Source organism: Hyla sarda, unplaced genomic scaffold (assembly GCF_029499605.1).
Source record: "Hyla sarda isolate aHylSar1 unplaced genomic scaffold, aHylSar1.hap1 scaffold_958, whole genome shotgun sequence".
Taxonomy (NCBI): Eukaryota; Metazoa; Chordata; class Amphibia; order Anura; family Hylidae; genus Hyla; species Hyla sarda.
In genome coordinates this window covers 32702-55439 of record NW_026610988.1, presented here as the reverse complement: position 1 = coordinate 55439, position 22738 = coordinate 32702, and the positions used below count along the sequence as shown (strand labels likewise).

At 55.1% G+C, this 22738-nt stretch overlaps 1 protein-coding gene across 1 annotated transcript in view; it reads right to left on the bottom strand.

Annotated features, from left to right (window-relative positions):
• Window positions 1-665: 665 nt before the first annotated feature.
• LOC130350978 (harmonin-like) overlaps window positions 666-22738 on the bottom strand; it is a 52803-nt gene continuing 30730 nt past the window's right edge. The window contains exons 9-14 of the mRNA XM_056554903.1: window positions 21760-21801; window positions 21194-21247; window positions 11062-11161; window positions 10772-10881; window positions 9599-9654; window positions 666-1539 (exon numbers count right to left, since the gene is read on the bottom strand). Of these exons, the coding sequence (XP_056410878.1) occupies window positions 1527-1539; window positions 9599-9654; window positions 10772-10881; window positions 11062-11161; window positions 21194-21247; window positions 21760-21801 (375 nt within the window). The 3' untranslated portion in view covers window positions 666-1526. The remainder of the gene's footprint in view (window positions 1540-9598; window positions 9655-10771; window positions 10882-11061; window positions 11162-21193; window positions 21248-21759; window positions 21802-22738) is intronic.

The following is a 22738-nucleotide window of genomic DNA, read 5'->3' as shown; positions in this document are numbered from 1 at the left end:
CACTGACACTACCGGAAATCTTCTAGAACCTTCTCTACTGCCCCCATATAATGCCCCACACCACAGGCCGATCTGATTCTCAGCAGTTGTGGGTGAGCGGCCACCAGCACTGACACTACCGGAAATCTTCTAGAACCTTCTCTACTGCCCCCATATAATGCCCCACACCACAGGCCGATAAGATTGTTAGGAGTTGTGGGTGAGCGGCCACCAGCATTGACACTACCGGAGATCTTCTAGAACCTTCTCTACTGCCCCCATATAATGCCCCACACCACAGGCCGATCTGATTCTCAGCAGTTGTGGGTGAGCGGCCACCAGCACTGACACTACCGGAAATCTTCTAGAACCTTCTCTACTGCCCCCATATAATGCCCCACACCACAGGCCGATCTGATTCTCAGCAGTTGTGGGTGAGCGGCCACCAGCACTGACACTACCGGAAATCTTCTAGAACCTTCTCTACTGCCCCCATATAAATAAATAATGCCCAGGCGCAACCCAGGAAGAAGCGGAGTCACCTGTAATGGCCATGGTATTAATCGGCATATGACTGACGCAGAGATAAGAGACTGGCCACCTGAACACCCACGAGGCACTGCCCACCAGCAGTAATACCATCTGAGGGGGGTTGTGGGTAATAAAAATCAGCCACGGAAACCATCACAGATTCTGATATTTTTATTAATATTATTTTTTAATTTCAGAAAAGTGTCACTGCCGGTGTCTGCTCCTGTGTACGGAAATATATTCCTGATCTGTGGACGAAACACATCATACTACCATCTCTGAAGCAGGCATCTTCTAGTAATGCCTGGAGCAGAGATCAATTTTCCTCTAGTAATGTCTGGAGCAGAGATCAGGTTTCTTCTAGTAATGTCTGGAGCAGAGATCAGATTTCTTCTAGTAATGTCTGGAGCAGAGATCAGATTTCTTCTAGTAATGCCTGGAGCAGAGATCAATTTTCCTCTAGTAATGTCTGGAGCATAGATCAGATTTCTTCTAGTAATGTCTGGAGCAGAGATCAGATTTCTTCTAGTAATGTCTGGAGCAGAGATCAGATTTCTTCTAGTAATGTCTGGAGCAGAGATCAGATTTCTTCTAGTAATGCCTGGAGCAGAGATCAATTTTCCTCTAGTAATGTCTGGAGCAGAGATCAGATTTCTTCTAGTAATGTCTGGAGCAGAGATCAGATTTCTTCTAGTAATGTCTGGAGCAGAGATCAGATTTCTTCTAGTAATGTCTGGAGCAGAGATCAGTTTTCCTCTAGTGGTGTCTGGAGCAGAGATCAGTTTTCCTCTAGTAATGTCTGGAGCAGAGATCAATTTTCCTCTAGTAATGTCTGGAGCATAGATCAGATTTCTTCTAGTAATGTCTGGAGCAGAGATCAGATTTCTTCTAGTAATGTCTGGAGCAGAGATCAGTTTTCTTCTAGTAATGTCTGGAGCAGAGATCAGTTTTCCTCTAGTGGTGTCTGGAGCAGAGATCAGTTTTCCTCTAGTGGTGTCTGGCACATATGTTCTCCTTTAAAATAATGTCCTTGGGGAAAGAAAAACAAAAAACTGAAAATAAGACCCAGAATCCAATGAGACGTCGTCCTTTATTATCATCTCTACAGGAATCGGTCACACTACATGCACAAGCAGAGAACATGCTGCGTATCCTCCATGTATCGTAGCTGTATACAGAGGTCACATATCTACAATATATCCGAGCTGTATACAGAGGTCACATATCTACAATATATCCGAGCTGTATACAGAGGTCACATATCTACAATATATCCGAGCTGTATACAGAGGTCACATATCTACAATATATCCGAGCTGTATACAGAGGTCACATATCTACAATGTATCCGAGCTGTATACAGAGGTCACATATCTACAATGTATCCGAGCTGTATACAGAGGTCACATATCTACAATGTATCCGAGCTGTATACAGAGGTCACATATCTACAATGTATCCGAGCTGTATACAGAGGTCACATATCTACAATGTATCCGAGCTGTATACAGAGGTCACATATCTACAATGTATCCGAGCTGTATACAGAGGTCACATATCTACAATGTATCCGAGCTGTATACAGAGGTCACATATCTACAATGTATCCGAGCTGTATACAGAGGTCACATATCTACAATGTATCCGAGCTGTATACAGAGGTCACATATCTACAATGTATCCGAGCTGTATACAGAGGTCACATATCTACAATGTATCCGAGCTGTATACAGAGGTCACATATCTACAATGTATCCGAGCTGTATACAGAGGTCACATATCTACAATGTATCCGAGCTGTATACAGAGGTCACATATCTACAATGTATCCGAGCTGTATACAGAGGTCACATATCTACAATGTATCCGAGCTGTATACAGAGGTCACATATCTACAATGTATCCGAGCTGTATACAGAGGTCACATATCTACAATGTATCCGAGCTGTATACAGAGGTCACATATCTACAATGTATCCGAGCTGTATACAGAGGTCACATATCTACAATGTATCCGAGCTGTATACAGAGGTCACATATCTACAATGTATACAGCACATTTCATGTCCACACACAGGAAGGTGACATCGTGGTCAGTTCTGTGGACGACTTGTATTATGGGATCTGATTACTGCAGAACAGAGGAGATTTGATCTATACAGGGATCTAATACAGAGGTCTAACGCGGGGGATCTAATAAGGAGATCTAATATAGGGGGATCTAATACAGAGGTCTAACGCGGGGGATCTAATAAGGAGATCTAATATAGGGGGATCTAATACAGAGGTCTAACGCGGGGGATCTAATAAGGAGATCTAATATAGGGGGATCTAATACAGAGGTCTAACGCGGGGGATCTAATAAGGAGATCTAATATAGGGGGATCTAATACAGAGGTCTAATGCGGGGGATCTAATAAGGAGATCTAATATAGGGGGGTCTAATACAGAGATCTAATAGAGATCAAATGTGTGGATATAATATGGAGATCTAATATGGGGACCTTATACATTCCAGTCCTGAAGAAGACTATAAGGGGTAAATTGTCCTGATTTCTCCCATGATCCTCGGCTCAGGAGTGGCTAGTGATCAGCCCTAGATGGACCTGCCCGTCTGCTGTCTTTGTCCTCCCACCCATCATCACCAGGGGGTGAAGCCCCCGCGGCCCAGACACCTCCAGACCATCAGCATCAACAAGTGCGCATTACAGGAGTTCTCTAGTTGTGTGCGGGGGCTGGGGATGCACTAAACTCTACAAAGAAACCTCAGAACTCCATTTGCCAAATCAGACCCCCAGAGCTGAGCAGCAGGAGAGCCATATGAGACCCCCCAGAGCTTAGCAGCAGGTGAACCATATCAGACCCCCCAGAGTTGAGCAGCAGGTGAACCATATCAGACCCCCCAGAGCTGAGCAGAAGGCAAACCATATCAGACCCCCCAGAGCTGAGCAGCTGGCGAACCATATCAGACCCCCCAGAGCTGAGCAGCTGGCGAACCATATCAGACCCCCCAGAGCTGAGCAGCAGGCGAACCATATCAGACCCCCCAGAGCTGAGCAGCAGGCGAACCATATCAGACCCCCCAGAGCTGAGCAGCTGGCGAACCATATCAGACCCCCCAGAGCTGAGCAGAAGGCGAACCATATCAGACCCCCCAGAGCTGAGCAGCAGGCGAACCATATCAGACCCCCCAGAGCTGAGCAGCAGGCGAACCATATCAGACCCCCCAGAGCTGAGCAGCAGGCGAACCATATCAGACCCCCCAGAGCTGAGCAGCAGGCGAACCATATCAGACCCCCCAGAGCTGAGCAGCTGGCGAACCATATCAGACCCCCCAGAGCTGAGCAGAAGGCGAACCATATCAGACCCCCCAGAGCTGAGCAGCAGGCGAACCATATCAGACCCCCCAGAGCTGAGCAGCAGGCGAACCATATCAGACCCCCCAGAGCTGAGCAGCAGGCGAACCATATCAGACCCCCCAGAGCTGAGCAGCAGGCGAACCATATCAGACTCCCCAGAGCTGAGCAGCAGGCGAACCATATCAGACCCCCCAGAGCTGAGCAGCTGGCGAACCATATCAGACCCCCCAGAGCTGAGCAGCTGGCGAACCATATCAGACCCCCCAGAGCTGAGCAGCAGGCGAACCATATCAGACCCCCCAGAGCTGAGCAGCAGGCGAACCATATCAGACCCCCCAGAGCTGAGCAGCAGGCGAACCATATCAGACCCCCCAGAGCTGAGCAGAAGGCGAACCATATCAGACCCCCCAGAGCTGAGCAGCTGGAGAGCCATATGAGACCCCCCAGAGCTTAGCAGCAGGTGAACCATATCAGACCCCCCAGAGCTGAGCAGCAGGCGAACCATATCAGACCCCCCAGAGCTGAGCAGCAGGCGAACCATATCAGACCCCCCAGAGCTGAGCAGCTGGCGAACCATATCAGACCCCCCAGAGCTGAGCAGAAGGCGAACCATATCAGACCCCCCAGAGCTGAGCAGCAGGCGAACCATATCAGACCCCCCAGAGCTGAGCAGCAGGCGAACCATATCAGACCCCCCAGAGCTGAGCAGCAGGCGAACCATATCAGACCCCCCAGAGCTGAGCAGCAGGCGAACCATATCAGACCCCCCAGAGCTGAGCAGCAGGCGAACCATATCAGACTCCCCAGAGCTGAGCAGCAGGCGAACCATATCAGACCCCCCAGAGCTGAGCAGCTGGCGAACCATATCAGACCCCCCAGAGCTGAGCAGCTGGCGAACCATATCAGACCCCCCAGAGCTGAGCAGCAGGCGAACCATATCAGACCCCCCAGAGCTGAGCAGCAGGCGAACCATATCAGACCCCCCAGAGCTGAGCAGCAGGCGAACCATATCAGACCCCCCAGAGCTGAGCAGCAGGCGAACCATATCAGACCCCCCAGAGCTGAGCAGCTGGCGAACCATATCAGACCCCCCAGAGCTGAGCAGAAGGCGAACCATATCAGACCCCCCAGAGCTGAGCAGCTGGAGAGCCATATGAGACCCCCCAGAGCTTAGCAGCAGGTGAACCATATCAGACCCCCCAGAGTTAAGCAGCAGGTGAACCATATCAGACCCCCCAGAGCTGAGCAGAAGGCGAACCATATCAGACCCCCCAGAGCTGAGCAGCTGGCGAACCATATCAGACCCCCCAGAGCTGAGCAGCTGGCGAACCATATCAGACCCCCCAGAGCTGAGCAGCAGGCGAACCATATCAGACCCCCCAGAGCTGAGCAGCAGGCGAACCATATCAGACCCCCCAGAGCTGAGCAGCAGGCGAACCATATCAGACCCCCCAGAGCTGAGCAGCTGGCGAACCATATCAGACCCCCCAGAGCTGAGCAGAAGGCGAACCATATCAGACCCCCCAGAGCTGAGCAGCAGACGAACCATATCAGACCCCCCAGAGCTGAGCAGCAGGCGAACCATATCAGACTCCCCAGAGCTGAGCAGCAGGCGAACCATATCAGACCCCCCAGAGCTGAGCAGCAGGCGAACCATATCAGACCCCCCAGAGCTGAGCAGCTGGCGAACCATATCAGACCCCCCAGAGCTGAGCAGAAGGCGAACCATATCAGACCCCCCAGACCTGAGCAGCTGGCGAACCATATCAGACCCCCCAGAGCTGAGCAGCTGGCGAACCATATCAGACCCCCCAGAGCTGAGCAGCTGGCGAACCATATCAGACCCCCCAGAGCTGAGCAGCAGGCGAACCATATCAGACTCCCCAGAGCTGAGCAGCAGGCGAACCATATCAGACCCCCCAGACCTGAGCAGCAGGCGAATCCATATCAGACCCCCCAGAGCTGAGCAGAAGGTGAACCATATCAGACCCCTCAGAGCTGAGCAGCAGGTATAAAAAGAAGTCTATGCCAAAAGGAACAATGCCAATGACCCCAGCATCTCCCCTTCGGATCTTAGTGAAGCCACACTATTGGGCCCCCTCTCCTGTAGACCATGGAGGGGCCCCCTCTCCTGTAAGACCATGGAGGGGCCCCATCTCGTACACAAGAGGGCCCATGGTTTTCAAGACCTTATTGACCAGTTGGCTGCTATGTCAAGAATGATCAATGTGCTATCAGATTAACCCCTCAGCAGCCCCTCACCCATAGGCTGCAGTAGATGTATATTCTATGTATAGTGATATACTATGTGATCACAGGAGGAGCCAGTGAGACCCTGTACATGATGGGTCAGTGAGACCCTGAGCCCCGTATGATGGGTCAGAGAGACCCACGCCCCCTACAGGTTGGGCCAGTGAGACCCCGCGCCCCGTATATATGATGGGTCAGTGAGACCCCGCGCCCTATACATGATGGGTCAGTGAGGGCTCTGCTCATATATGATGGGCCAGTGAGACCCCGCACCCCCCAACTACAGTGACCGATCCTCCCACCCTCCCCCCAACTACAGTGACCGATCCTTCCCCCCTTCCCCCACTACAGTGACTGATCCTCCCACCCTCCCCCCCAACTACAGTGAAGGCTCCTCCCACCCTCCCCCCAAATACAGTGACTGATCCTCCCATCCTCTCCAGACTACAGTGACCCCAGGGAGCAGCTTCATCCAACCTACAGTCTGACCCCGGGGAGCAGCTCCATCCACCCTACAGTCTGACCCCAGGGAGCAGCTCCATCCACCCTACTGTCTGACCCCAGGGAGCAGCTCCATCCACCCTACAGTCTGACCCCGGGGAGTAGCTCCATCCACCCTACAGTCTGACCCCAGGGAGCAGCTTCATCCACCCTACAGTCTGACCCCGGGGAGCAGCTTCATCCACCCTACAGTCTGACCCCGGGGAGCAGCTCCATCCACCCTACTGTCTGACCCCAGGGAGCAGCTTCATCCACCCTACAGTCTGACCCCGGGGAGCAGCTCCATCCACCCTACAGTCTGACCCCAGGGAGCAGCTTCATCCACCCTACAGTCTGACCCCGGGGAGTAGCTCCATCCACCCTACAGTCTGACCCCAGGGAGCAGCTTCATCCACCCTACAGTCTGACCCCGGGGAGCAGCTTCATCCACCCTACAGTCTGACCCCGGGGAGCAGCTCCATCCACCCTACAGTCTGACTCCGGGGAGCAGCTGCATCCACCCTACTGTCTGACCCCAGGGAGCAGCTCCATCCACCCTACAGTCTGACCCCAGGGAGCAGCTTCATCCACCCTACAGTCTGACCCCGGGGAGCAGCTCCATCCACCCTACAGTCTGACCCCGGGGAGTAGCTCCATCCACCCTACAGTCTGACCCCGGGGAGCAGCTCCATCCACCCTACAGTCTGACCCCGGGGAGCAGCTGCATCCACCCTACAGTCTGACCCCGGGGAGCAGCTTCATCCACCCTACAGTCTGACCCCAGGGAGTAGCTCCATCCACCCTACAGTCTGACCCCAGGGAGCAGCTTCATCCACCCTACAGACGGACCCCGGGGAGCAGCTTCATCCACCCTACAGACGGACCCCGGGGAGCAGCTTCATCCATCCTACAGTCTGACCCCAGGGAGCAGCTCCATCCACCCTACAGTCTGACCCCAGGGAGCAGCTTCATCCACCCTACAGTCTGACCCCGGGGAGCAGCTTCATCCACCCTACAGACGCACCCCCGGGGAGCAGCTTCATCCACCCTACAGTCTGACCCCGGGGAGCAGCTCCATCCACCCTACAGTCTGACCCCGGGGAGCAGCTCCATCCACCCTACAGTCTGACCCCGGGGAGCAGCTCCATCCACCCTACAGTCTGACTCCGGGGAGCAGCTCCATCCACCCTACAGTCTGACCCCGGGGAGCAGCTCCATCCACCCTACAGTCTGACCCCAGGGAGCAGCTTCATCCACCCTACAGTCTGACCCCGGGGAGCAGCTTCATCCACCCTACAGTCTGACCCCGGGGAGCAGCTTCATCCACCCTACAGTCTGACCCCGGGGAGCAGCTCCATCCACCCTACTGTCTGACCCCAGGGAGCAGCTTCATCCACCCTACAGTCTGACCCCCGGGGAGCAGCTTCATCCACCCTACAGTCTGACCCCGGGGAGCAGCTCCATCCACCCTACAGTCTGACCCCAGGGAGCAGCTTCATCCACCCTACAGTCTGACCCCGGGGAGCAGCTTCATCCACCCTACAGTCTGACCCCGGGGAGCAGCTTCATCCACCCTACAGTCTGACCCCAGGGAGCAGCTTCATCCACCCTACAGTCTGACCCCGGGGAGCAGCTCCATCCACCCTACAGTCTGACCCCGGGGAGCAGCTCCATCCACCCTACTGTCTGACCCCAGGGAGCAGCTTCATCCACCCTACAGTCTGACCCCAGGGAGCAGCTTCATCCACCCTACAGACGGACCCCGGGGAGCAGCTTCATCCACCCTACAGTCTGACCCCAGGGAGCAGCTTCATCCACCCTACTGTCTGACCCCAGGGAGCAGCTTCATCCACCCTACAGTCTGACCCCGGGGAGCAGCTCCATCCACCCTACTGTCTGACCCCGGGGAGCAGCTTCATCCACCCTACAGTCTGACCCCGGGGAGCAGCTGCATCCACCCTACAGACGGACCCCGGGGAGCAGCTCCATCCACCCTACTGTCTGACCCCGGGGAGCAGCTCCATCCACCCTACTGTCTGACCCCGGGGAGCAGCTTCATCCACCCTACAGCAGTTCCCTATAGATAACCAGATCATAATAACCAAAATACATGGGGGCAATAATAGGATTGTCAGCAGTCGTCCAGAGAACCGCCCACAGCGTCACACCATGGCTCGCCAGAGAACCGCCCACAGCGTCACACCATGGCTCGCCGGAGAACCGCCCACAGCGTCACACCACGGCTCGCCAGAGAACCGCCCAAAGCATCACACCACAGAACGCCGGAGAACCGCCCACAGCTTCACACCACGGCACACCGGAGAACCGCCCACAGCGTCACACCACGGCACACCGGAGAACCGCCCACAGCGTCACACCACGGCACGCCGGAGAACCGCCCACAGCGTCACACCACGGCACGCCGGAGAACCGCCCACAGCGTCACACCACGGCACGCCGGAGAACCGCCCACAGCGTCACACCACGGCATGCCGGAGAACCGCCCACAGCGTCACACCACGGCACGCCGGAGAACCGCCCACAGCGTCACGCCGGAGAACCGCCCACAGAGTCACACCACCGTATGCCAGAGAGTCACCTGACAGTTCTGGTCTGTGCACCAGGAAGCCTCGTCTATATGCACAGAAGTGGTTTTCAAACTGTTCAATGGCATCGGAGACGCTGCGGAGAACAGAGCGAGATCATCGGGAAATACTAAGGGGCCGCAGGATAGAGAACTACAAGCTGCTCCGTCGGTGTCATACAACCGGCCCATGACATGTGATAGAGGACCTTGGAGGCTCCGTACGGTCAGGTGTTCCTCTCTGACCCCTCACCCTCCGAGCTGCAGTCACTCCACATTACACAGCGGAACCCCTGACCCATTATGACCTTCGAGACACATATAAACCATTTCCCTAACCCAGGTGTTCCCAGCCCTACAGGAAGACAAGAGAACCTCGGGGGAGGGGCTGGCAACGATCGTAAGTCACACTTACACTTCATCATCATATTCCTTTGGAGGAGAAACGGCTATAACCAGGTCAATCCAATCCTGTGAAGAGAAAATTAAATGAATGATGAAAAGAAAGAGGAAGAGAGAAGAGGAGAGAAGAGGGGAGAGGAGAGAAGAGGGGAGAGGAGAGAAGAGGAGAGAAGAGGAGAGAAGAAGAGGAGAGAAGAAGAGGAGAGAAGAAGAGGAGAGAAGAAGAGGAGAGAAGAAGAGGAGAGAAGAAGAGGAGAGAAGAAGAGGAGAGAAGAAGAGGAGAGAAGAAGAGGAGAGAAGAGGAGAGAAGAGGAGAGAAGAGGAGAGAAGAGAGAAGAGGAGAGAAGAGGAGAGAAGAGAGAAGAGGAGAGAAGAGAGAAGAGGAGAGAAGAGAGAAGAGAAGAGGAAAGAGAGAAGGGAGAAGAGGAGAGAGGAGAGAAGAGGAGAGAAGAGGAGAGAAGAGGAGAGAAGAGAGAAGAAGAGGAGAGAAGAGAGAAGAGAAGAGGAGAGAAGGGAGAAGAGGAGAGAAGAAGAGAGAAGGGAGAAGGGAGAAGAGGAGAGAAGAGAGAAGAGGAGAGAAGAGAGAAGAAGAGAAGAGAGAAGGGAGAAGAGGAGAGAGAAGAAGAGAGAAGAGGAGAGAGAAGAAGAGAGAAGAGGAGAGAAGAGGAGAGGAGAGGAGAGAAGAGAGAAGAGGAGAGAAGAGGAGAGGAGAGGAGAGAAGAGAGAAGAGGAGAGAAGAGGAGAGAAGAGAGAAGAGGAGTGAAGAGGAGAGAAGAGAGAAGAGGAGTGAAGAAGAGAGAAAAGAGGAAGAAGAGAGAAGAGAAAAGAGGAAGAAGAGAGAAAAGAGGAAGAAGAGAGAAGAGGAAGAGGAAGAAGAGAGAAGAGGAAGAAGAGAGAAGAGGAAGAAGAGAGAAGAGGAAGAAGAGAGAAGAGGAAGAAGAGAGAAGAGGAAGAGGAAGAAGAGGAAGAAGAAAAGAAGAGGAAAGAAAGAAGAGGAAAGAAAGAAGAGGAAAGAAAGAAGAGGAAAGAAAGAAGAGGAAAGAAAGAAGAGGAAAGAAGAAGATAGATAAGGAGGAGGAGGATAAAGAAGTGGAGGATGATGTGAAAGAAGAGGAGGAACACAGGAGAAGGCAGATGAGGAGAATGAGTGACCGGCAGAGACCAGGTCCTGCAGGGCTTCACTTACCCCCCCGGAGCCCCAGGCTCTGGACAGCGTGCTCTGCGCCTCCGATAAGGTCACGTCCATCAGGATCTTCCCATTCACGGACAGAATCTCGTCCCCCTGCACGATGCCCCCTACAGGAGAGATGGAGCGGTCACTCTACAAGGGGCTCCTGGGTAATGAAGGGTCATTCCATTCCCTCCCCCAGTGGCAGCCATTACAGCGACTGGAGAGATTGTCTATTCACGTAGGCGTCGCCCTCTACAGAGCTGTAATGGCGGCAGGAATTCATTATGTTCCACCATGTGACGCACCGTGACGGTCAGCTGCGCCCCCGTCGTATATCGCAGACACCACGATTTTCCCAATTGGAGATTCAATGCCGCCTTCCACCGCCAGGTCCAGCGCCCCCTCCTGCAGGAGAAGGGAACAGTCTCATGGCTGAGCCAAAAAGGATGCCAAAAGTGACACGCCGACCTTGTTGGCCCCGCACACACAATACCCCGGACATCCTGACCCCGCACAAAATATACACCGGACATCCTGACCCCGCACACAATATACACCGGACATCCTGACCCCGCACACACAATATACACCGGACATCCTGACCCCGCACACAATATACACCGGACATCCTGACCCCGCACACACAATATACACCGGACATCCTGACCCCGCACACACAATATACCGGACATCCTGACCCCGCACACACAATATACACCGGACATCCTGACCCCGCACACAATATACACCGGACATCCTGACCCCGCACACACAATATACACCGGACATCCTGACCCCGCACACAATATACACCGGACATCCTGACCCCGCACACAATATACACCGGACATCCTGACCCCGCACACAATATACCCCGGACATCCTGACCCCGCACACACAATACCCCGGACATCCTGACCCCGCACACAATATACACCGGACATCCTGACCCCGCACAAAATATACACCGGACATCCTGACCCCGCACACAATATACACCGGACATCCTGACCCCGCACACAATATACACCGGACATCCTGACCCCGCACACAATATACACCGGACATCCTGACCCCGCACACACAATATACACCGGACATCCTGACCCCGCACACAATATACACCGGACATCCTGACCCCGCACACAATATACACCGGACATCCTGACCCCGCACACAATACACCGGACATCCTGACCCCGCACACACAATATACACCGGACATCCTGACCCCGCACACAATATACACCGGACATCCTGACCCCGCACACAATATACACCGGACATCCTGACCCCGCACACAATATACACCGGACATCCTGACCCCGCACACACAATACCCCGGACATCCTGACCCCGCACACACAATATACACCGGACATCCTGACCCCGCACACACAATATACACCGGACATCCTGACCCCGCACACACAATATACACCGGACATCCTGACCCCGCACACACAATACACCGGACATCCTGACCCCGCACACACAATATACACCGGACATCCTGACCCCGCACACACAATATACACCGGACATCCTGACCCCGCACACACAATATACCCCGGACATCCTGACCCCGCACACACAATACACCGGACATCCTGACCCCGCACACAATACCCCGGACATCCTGACCCCGCACACACAATATACACCGGACATCCTGACCCCGCACACACAATATACACCGGACATCCTGACCCCGCACACAATACCCCGGACATCCTGACCCCGCACACAATATACACCGGACATCCTGACCCCGCACACACAATATACACCGGACATCCTGACCCCGCACACACAATATACACCGGACATCCTGACCCCGCACACACAATATACACCGGACATCCTGACCCCGCACACACAATACACCGGACATCCTGACCCCGCACACACAATACACCGGACATCCTGACCCCGCACACACAATACACCCCGGACATCCTGAACCCGCACACACAATACCCTGGACATCCTGACCCCGCACACACAATATACACCGGACATCCTGACCCCGCACACACAATACCCCGGACATCCTGACCCCGCACACACAATATACACCGGACATCCTGACCCCGCACAAAATATACACCGGACATCCTGACCCCGCACACAATATACACCGGACATCCTGACCCCGCACACACAATACCCCGGACATCCTGACCCCGCACACACAATACACCGGACATCCTGACCCCGCACACAATATACACCGGACATCCTGACCCCGCACACACAATACCCCGGACATCCTGACCCCGCACACACAATATACACCGGACATCCTGACCCCGCACACACAATATACACCGGACATCCTGACCCCGCACACAATATACACCGGACATCCTGACCCCGCACACACAATATACACCGGACATCCTGACCCCGCACAAAATATACACCGGACATCCTGACCCCGCACACACAATATACACCGGACATCCTGACCCCGCACACAATATACACCGGACATCCTGACCCCGCACACACAATATACACCGGACATCCTGACCCCGCACAAAATATACACCGGACATCCTGACCCCGCACACACAATATACACCGGACATCCTGACCCCGCACACACAATACCCCGGACATCCTGACCCCGCACACACAATATACACCGGACATCCTGACCCCGCACACACAATACCCCGGACATCCTGACCCCGCACACACAATACCCCGGACATCCTGACCCCGCACACACAATATACACCGGACATCCTGACCCCGCACAAAATATACACCGGACATCCTGACCCCGCACACAATATACACCGGACATCCTGACCCCGCACACACAATATACCCCGGACATCCTGACCCCGCACACACAATATACCCCGGACATCCTGACCCCGCACACACAATATACCCCGGACATCCTGACCCCGCACACAATATACACCGGACATCCTGACCCCGCACACACAATACCCCGGACATCCTGACCCCGCACACACAATACCCCGGACATCCTGACCCCGCACACACAATATACACCGGACATCCTGACCCCGCACACAATATACACCGGACATCCTGACCCCGCACACACAATATACACCGGACATCCTGACCCCGCACACACAATATACACCGGACATCCTGACCCCGCACACACAATATACACCGGACATCCTGACCCCGCACACACAATATACACCGGACATCCTGACCCCGCACACAATATACACCGGACATCCTGACCCCGCACACAATATACACCGGACATCCTGACCCCGCACACACAATATACACCGGACATCCTGACCCCGCACACAATATACACCGGACATCCTGACCCCGCACACACAATATACACCGGACATCCTGACCCCGCACACAATATACACCGGACATCCTGACCCCGCACACACAATATACACCGGACATCCTGACCCCGCACACACAATATACACCGGACATCCTGACCCCGCACACACAATATACACCGGACATCCTGACCCCGCACACACAATATACACCGGACATCCTGACCCCGCACACACAATATACCCCGGACATCCTGACCCCGCACACAATATACACCGGACATGCTGACCCCGCACACACAATATACACCGGACATCCTGACCCCGCACACAATATACACCGGACATGCTGACCCCGCACACACAATATACACCGGACATCCTGACCCCGCACACACAATATACACCGGACATCCTGACCCCGCACACACAATATACACCGGACATCCTGACCCCGCACACAATATACACCGGACATCCTGACCCCGCACACACAATATACCCCGGACATCCTGACCCCGCACACACAATATACACCGGACATCCTGACCCCGCACACACAATATACACCGGACATCCTGACCCCGCACACACAATACCCGGACATCCTGACCCCGCACACACAATATACACCGGACATTCTGACCCCGCACACACAATACCCCGGACATCCTGACCCCGCACACAATATACACCGGACATCCTGACCCCGCACACACAATATACACCGGACATCCTGACCCCGCACACAATATACACCGGACATCCTGACCCCGCACACACAATACCTCGGACATCCTGACCCCGCACACACAATACACACCGGACATCCTGACCCCGCACACACAATACCCCGGACATCCTGACCCCGCACACAATATACACCGGACATCCTGACCCCGCACACAATATACACCGGACATCCTGACCCCGCACACACAATATACACCGGACATCCTGACCCCGCACACACAATATACACCGGACATCCTGACCCCGCACACACAATATACACCGGACATCCTGACCCCGCACACACAATATACACCGGACATCCTGACCCCGCACACACAATATACACCGGACATCCTGACCCCGCACACAATATACCCCGGACATCCTGACCCCGCACACACAATATACACCGGACATCCTGACCCCGCACACAATATACACCGGACATCCTGACCCCGCACACAATATACACCGGACATCCTGACCCCGCACACACAATACCCGGACATCCTGACCCCGCACACACAATATACACCGGACATCCTGACCCCGCACACACAATATACACCGGACATCCTGACCCCGCACACACAATATACACCGGACATCCTGACCCCGCACACACAATACCCCGGACATCCTGACCCCGCACACACAATACCCCGGACATCCTGACCCCGCACACACAATATACACCGGACATCCTGACCCCGCACACACAATATACACCGGACATCCTGACCCCGCACACACAATATACACCGGACATCCTGACCCCGCACACAATATACACCGGACATCCTGACCCCGCACACACAATATACCCCGGACATCCTGACCCCGCACACACAATACCCCGGACATCCTGACCCCGCACACAATATACACCGGACATCCTGACCCCGCACACACAATATACACCGGACATCCTGACCCCGCACACACAATACCCCGGACATCCTGACCCCGCACACACAATATACACCGGACATCCTGACCCCGCACACACAATATACCCCGGACATCCTGACCCCGCACACACAATACCCCGGACATCCTGACCCCGCACACAATATACACCGGACATCCTGACCCCGCACACACAATATACCCCGGACATCCTGACCCCGCACACACAATATACACCGGACATCCTGACCCCGCACACACAATATACACCGGACATCCTGACCCCGCACACACAATATACACCGACATCCTGACCCCGCACACACAATATACACCGGACATCCTGACCCCGCACACAATATACACCGGACATCCTGACCCCGCACACAATATACACCGGACATCCTGACCCCGCACACACAATATACACCGGACATCCTGACCCCGCACACAATATACACCGGACATCCTGACCCCGCACACAACATACCCGGACATCCTGACCCCGCACACAATATACACCGGACATCCTGACCCCGCACACACAATACCCCGGACATCCTGACCCCGCACACACAATATACACCGGACATCCTGACCCCGCACACACAATATACACCGGACATCCTGACCCCGCACACACAATATACACCGGACATCCTGACCCCGCACACACAATATACACCGGACATCCTGATCCCGCACACAATATACACCAGACATCCTGACCCCGCACACACAATATACACCGGACATCCTGACCCCGCACACAATATACACCGGACATCCTGACCCCGCACACACAATATACACCGGACATCCTGACCCCGCACACACAATATACACCGGACATCCTGACCCCGCACACACAATATACACCGGACATCCTGACCCCGCACACAATATACACCGGACATCCTGACCCCGCACACACAATATACACCGGACATCCTGACCCCGCACACAATATACACCGGACATCCTGACCCCGCACACAATATACACCGGACATCCTGACCCCGCACACACAATATACACCGGACATCCTGACCCCGCACACACAATACACCGGACATCCTGACCCCGCACACACAATATACACCGGACATCCTGACCCCGCACACAATATACCCCGGACATCCTGACCCCGCACACACAATACCCCGGACATCCTGACCCCGCACACACAATATACACCGGACATCCTGATCCCGCACACAATATACACCAGACATCCTGACCCCGCACACACAATATACACCGGACATCCTGACCCCGCACACAATATACACCGGACATCCTGACCCCGCACACACAATATACACCGGACATCCTGACCCCGCACACACAATATACACCGGACATCCTGACCCCGCACACACAATATACACCGGACATCCTGACCCCGCACACACAATATACCCCGGACATCCTGACCCCGCACACACAATATACACCGGACATCCTGACCCCGCACACACAATATACACCGGACATCCTGACCCCGCACACACAATATACCCCGGACATCCTGACCCCGCACACAATATACACCGGACATCCTGACCCCGCACACACAATATACACCGGACATCCTGACCCCGCACACAATATACACCGGACATCCTGACCCCGCACACACAATATACACCGGACATCCTGACCCCGCACACACAATATACACCGGACATCCTGACCCCGCACACACAATATACACCGGACATCCTGACCCCGCACACACAATATACCCCGGACATCCTGACCCCGCACACACAATATACACCGGACATCCTGACCCCGCACACACAATATACACCGGACATCCTGACCCCGCACACACAATATACCCCGGACATCCTGACCCCGCACACAATATACACCGGACATCCTGACCCCGCACACACAATATACCCCGGACATCCTGACCCCGCACACAATATACACCGGACATCCTGACCCCGCACACAATATACACCGGACATCCTGACCCCGCACACACAATATACCCCGGACATCCTGACCCCGCACACACAATACACCGGACATCCTGACCCCGCACACAATATACACCGGACATCCTGACCCCGCACACACAATATACACCGGACATCCTGACCCCGCACACACAATACCCGGACATCCTGACCCCGCACACACAATACCCGGACATCCTGACCCCGCACACAATATACACCGGACATCCTGACCCCGCACACACAATACCCCGGACATCCTGACCCCGCACACACAATATACACCGGACATCCTGACCCCGCACACACAATACACCGGACATCCTGACCCCGCACACACAATATACACCGGACATCCTGACCCCGCACACACAATATACACCGGACATCCTGACCCCGCACACACAATACCCCGGACATCCTGACCCCGCACACACAATATACACCGGACATCCTGACCCCGCACACACAATACACCGGACATCCTGACCCCGCACACACAATATACACCGGACATCCTGACCCCGCACACACAATATACACCGGACATCCTGACCCCGCACACACAATATACACCGGACATCCTGACCCCGCACACACAATATACACCGGACATCCTGACCCCGCACACACAATACCCCGGACATCCTGACCCCGCACACACAATACCCGGACATCCTGACCCCGCACACACAATATACACCGGACATCCTGACCCCGCACACAATATACACCGGACATCCTGACCCCGCACACACAATATACACCGGACATCCTGACCCCGCACACACAATACACCGGACATCCTGACCCCGCACACACAATATACACCGGACATCCTGACCCCGCACACACAATACACCGGACATCCTGACCCCGCACACAATATACACCGGACATCCTGACCCTGCACACACAATATACACCGGACATCCTGACCCCGCACACAATATACCCCGGACATCCTGACCCCGCACACAATATACACCGGACATCCTGACCCCGCACACACAATATACACCGGACATCCTGACCCCGCACACACAATATACACCGGACATCCTGACCCCGCACACACAATATACACCGGACATCCTGACCCCGCACACACAATATACACCGGACATCCTGACCCCGCACACACAATATACACCGGACATCCTGACCCCGCACACACAATATACACCGGACATCCTGACCCCGCACACACAATATACACCGGACATCCTGACCCCGCACACACAATACACCGGACATCCTGACCCCGCACACACAATACCCGGACATCCTGACCCCGCACACACAATACACCGGACATCCTGACCCCGCACACACAATATACACCGGACATCCTGACCCCGCACACACAATACACCGGACATCCTGACCCCGCACACACAATACCCCGGACATCCTGACCCCGCACACACAATACCCCGGACATCCTGACCCCGCACACAATATACCCCGGACATCCTGACCCCGCACACACAATATACACCGGACATCCTGACCCCGCACACAATATACACCGGACATCCTGACCCCGCACACACAATATACACCGGACATCCTGACCCCGCACACACAATATACACCGGACATCCTGACCCCGCACACACAATATACACCGGACATCCTGACCCCGCACACACAATATACACCGGACATCCTGACCCCGCACACAATATACACCGGACATCCTGACCCCGCACACACAATACCCCGGACATCCTGACCCCGCACACACAATATACACCGGACATCCTGACCCCGCACACAATATACACCGGACATCCTGACCCCGCACACAATATACACCGGACATCCTGACCCTGCACACACAATATACCCCGGACATCCTGACCCCGCACACACAATATACCCCGGACATCTTGACCCAACACACAATATACACCGGACATCCTGACCCCGCACACACAATATACACCGGACATCCTGACCCCGCACACACAATATACACCGGACATCCTGACCCCGCACACACAATATACACCGGACATGCTGACCCCGCACACACAATATACACCGGACATCCTGACCCCGCACACACAATATACACCGGACATCCTGACCCCGCACACAATATACACCGGACATCCTGACCCCGCACACAATATACACCGGACATCCTGACCCTGCACACACAATATACCCCGGACATCCTGACCCCGCACACACAATATACCCCGGACATCTTGACCCAACACACAATATACACCGGACATCCTGACCCCGCACACAATATACCCCGGACATCCTGACCCCGCACACACAATATACACCGGACATCCTGACCCCGCACACACAATATACACCGGACATCCTGACCCCGCACACACAATATACCCCGGACATCTTGACCCAACACACAATATACACCGGACATCCTGACCCCGCACACACAATATACACCGGACATCCTGACCCCGCACACAATATACACCGGACATCCTGACCCCGCACACACAATATACACCGGACATCCTGACCCCGCACACAATATACACCGGACATCCTGACCCCGCACACACAATATACACCGGACATCCTGACCCCGCACACACAATATACACCGGACATCCTGACCCCGCACACACAATATACACCGGACATCCTGACCCCGCACACACAATATACACCGGACATCCTGACCCCGCACACACAATATACACCGGACATCCTGACCCCGCACACAATATACACCGGACATCCTGACCCCGCACACAATATACACCGGACATCCTGACCCCGCACACAATATACACCGGACATCCTGACCCCGCACACACAATACCCCGGACATCCTGACCCCGCACACAATATACACAGGACATCCTGACCCCGCACACACAATACCCCGGACATCCTGACCCCGCACACACAATATACACCGGACATCCTGACCCCGCACACACAATATACACCGGACATCCTGACCCCGCACACACAATATACACCGGACATCCTGACCCCGCACACACAATACCCCGGACATCCTGACCCCGCACACAATATACACCGGACATCCTGACCCCGCACACACAATATACACCGGACATCCTGACCCCGCACACACAATACCCCGGACATCCTGACCCCGCACACAATATACACCGGACATCCTGACCCCGCACACACAATATACACCGGACATCCTGACCCCGCACACAATATACACCGGACATCCTGACCCCGCACACAATATACACCGGACATCCTGACCCCGCACACAATATACACCGGACATCCTGACCCCGCACACACAATATACACCGGACATCATGACCCCGCACACACAATATACACCGGACATCTTGACCCAACACACAATATACACCGGACATCCTGACCCCGCCCACACAATATACACCGGACATCCTGACCCCGCACACAATATACACCGGACATCCTGACCCCGCACACACAATATACACCGGACATCTTGACCCAACACACAATATACACCGGACATCACAGGTTCCTCATTTCACCTTTTTTATTCGTAGCTGCCGGACGTCCTTTCCTGCGATCTGCTCCGCAGTGAACTGAGAATGAGGAGAGGAATAAACAAAACAGTGGAAATATGAGAGACTACAACAATACAATAAGGCCACAGCCCGAGGACAGGGGTGGGGGGGGGGGGTCAGCGCCAAAGCCCAAGGAGGGGGCAGCGCCACAGGCCGAGGACGGGGGGGTGGGGGTCAGCGCCACAGCCCAAGGAAGGGGGGGGGGGGGTCAGCGCCACAGCCCAAGGGGGCAGCGCCACAGGCCGAGGACAGGGGGGGGGGGGGGGGGTCAGCACCACAGGCCGAGGACGGGGGGGGGGGGTCAGCGCCACAGGCCGAGGACAGGGGGGGGCGGGGTCACAGCGCCACAGCCCGAGGACGGAAGGGGGTTCAGCACCACAGCCCAAGGAGGGGGGAGGGGGCAGCGCCACAGGCCGAGGACAGGGGGGGGGGGTCAGCGCCACAGGCCGAGGACAGGGGGGGGGGGGGACACGGGTCAGCGCCACAGCCCGAGGACAGGGGGCACTATATTGGGGGTCTCTGGCACTCACCATTGTGTAGGGGTCAAAGTCCTCTACGTACTTCTGGAATCCCTCAATAAAGAGACAAAAGTGCTGTTAGTGCGGAACGTCAACCACCTGATAGCCAGAAGCTGGAACACCACAGAAATAATGGAGGGGCACCTTTTATAACCATCACCCACCGCAGCCAATCAGAGTCCACAGTTCACCATACCAGTGCAGTCAGAAATGAAAGCTGATCTCTGATTGGTCGCTGGGGGCTCCGGTCTCCCCAAAATAGCTTAATTATCTGCAACTAAAGAATGCCAAAATCCTGAGTAATAAGGACTCGGGGTTGAAAGTTTACAACACTCAGGGGTGAAGGGTCATCAAAGCACCCAGAGGATACCAGGGGTGAAGGGTCATCAAAGCACCCAGATATCAGGGTGAAGGGTCATCAAAGCACCCAGATATCAGGGTGAAAGGTCACCGCACCCAAAGGATACAGGGGTGAAGGGTCCCAGCACCCACAGGATACAGGGGTGAAGGGTCCCAGCACCCAGAGGATACAGGGGTGAAGGGTCCCAGCACCCAGAGGATACAGGGGTGAAGGGTCCCAGCAACCAGAGGATACAGGGGTGAAGGGTCCCAGCACCCAGAGGATACAGGGGTGAAGGGTCCCAGCACCCAGAGGATACAGGGGTGAAGGGTCCCAGCACCCAGAGGATACAGGGGTGAAGGGTCCCTGCAACCAGAGGATACAGGGGTGAAGGGTCCCTGCAACCAGAGGATACAGGGGTGAAGGGTCCCTGCAACCAGAGGATACAGGGGTGAAAGGTCCCTGCAACCAGAGGATACAGGGGTGAAGGGTCCCTGCAACCAGAGGATACAGCGGTGAAGGGTCCCAGTACCCACAGGTTACAGCGGTGAAGGGTCCCAGTACCCACAGGATACAGGGGTGAAGGGTCCCAGTACCCACAGGATACAGGGGTGAAGGGTCCCAGTACCCACAGGATACAGGGGTGAAGGG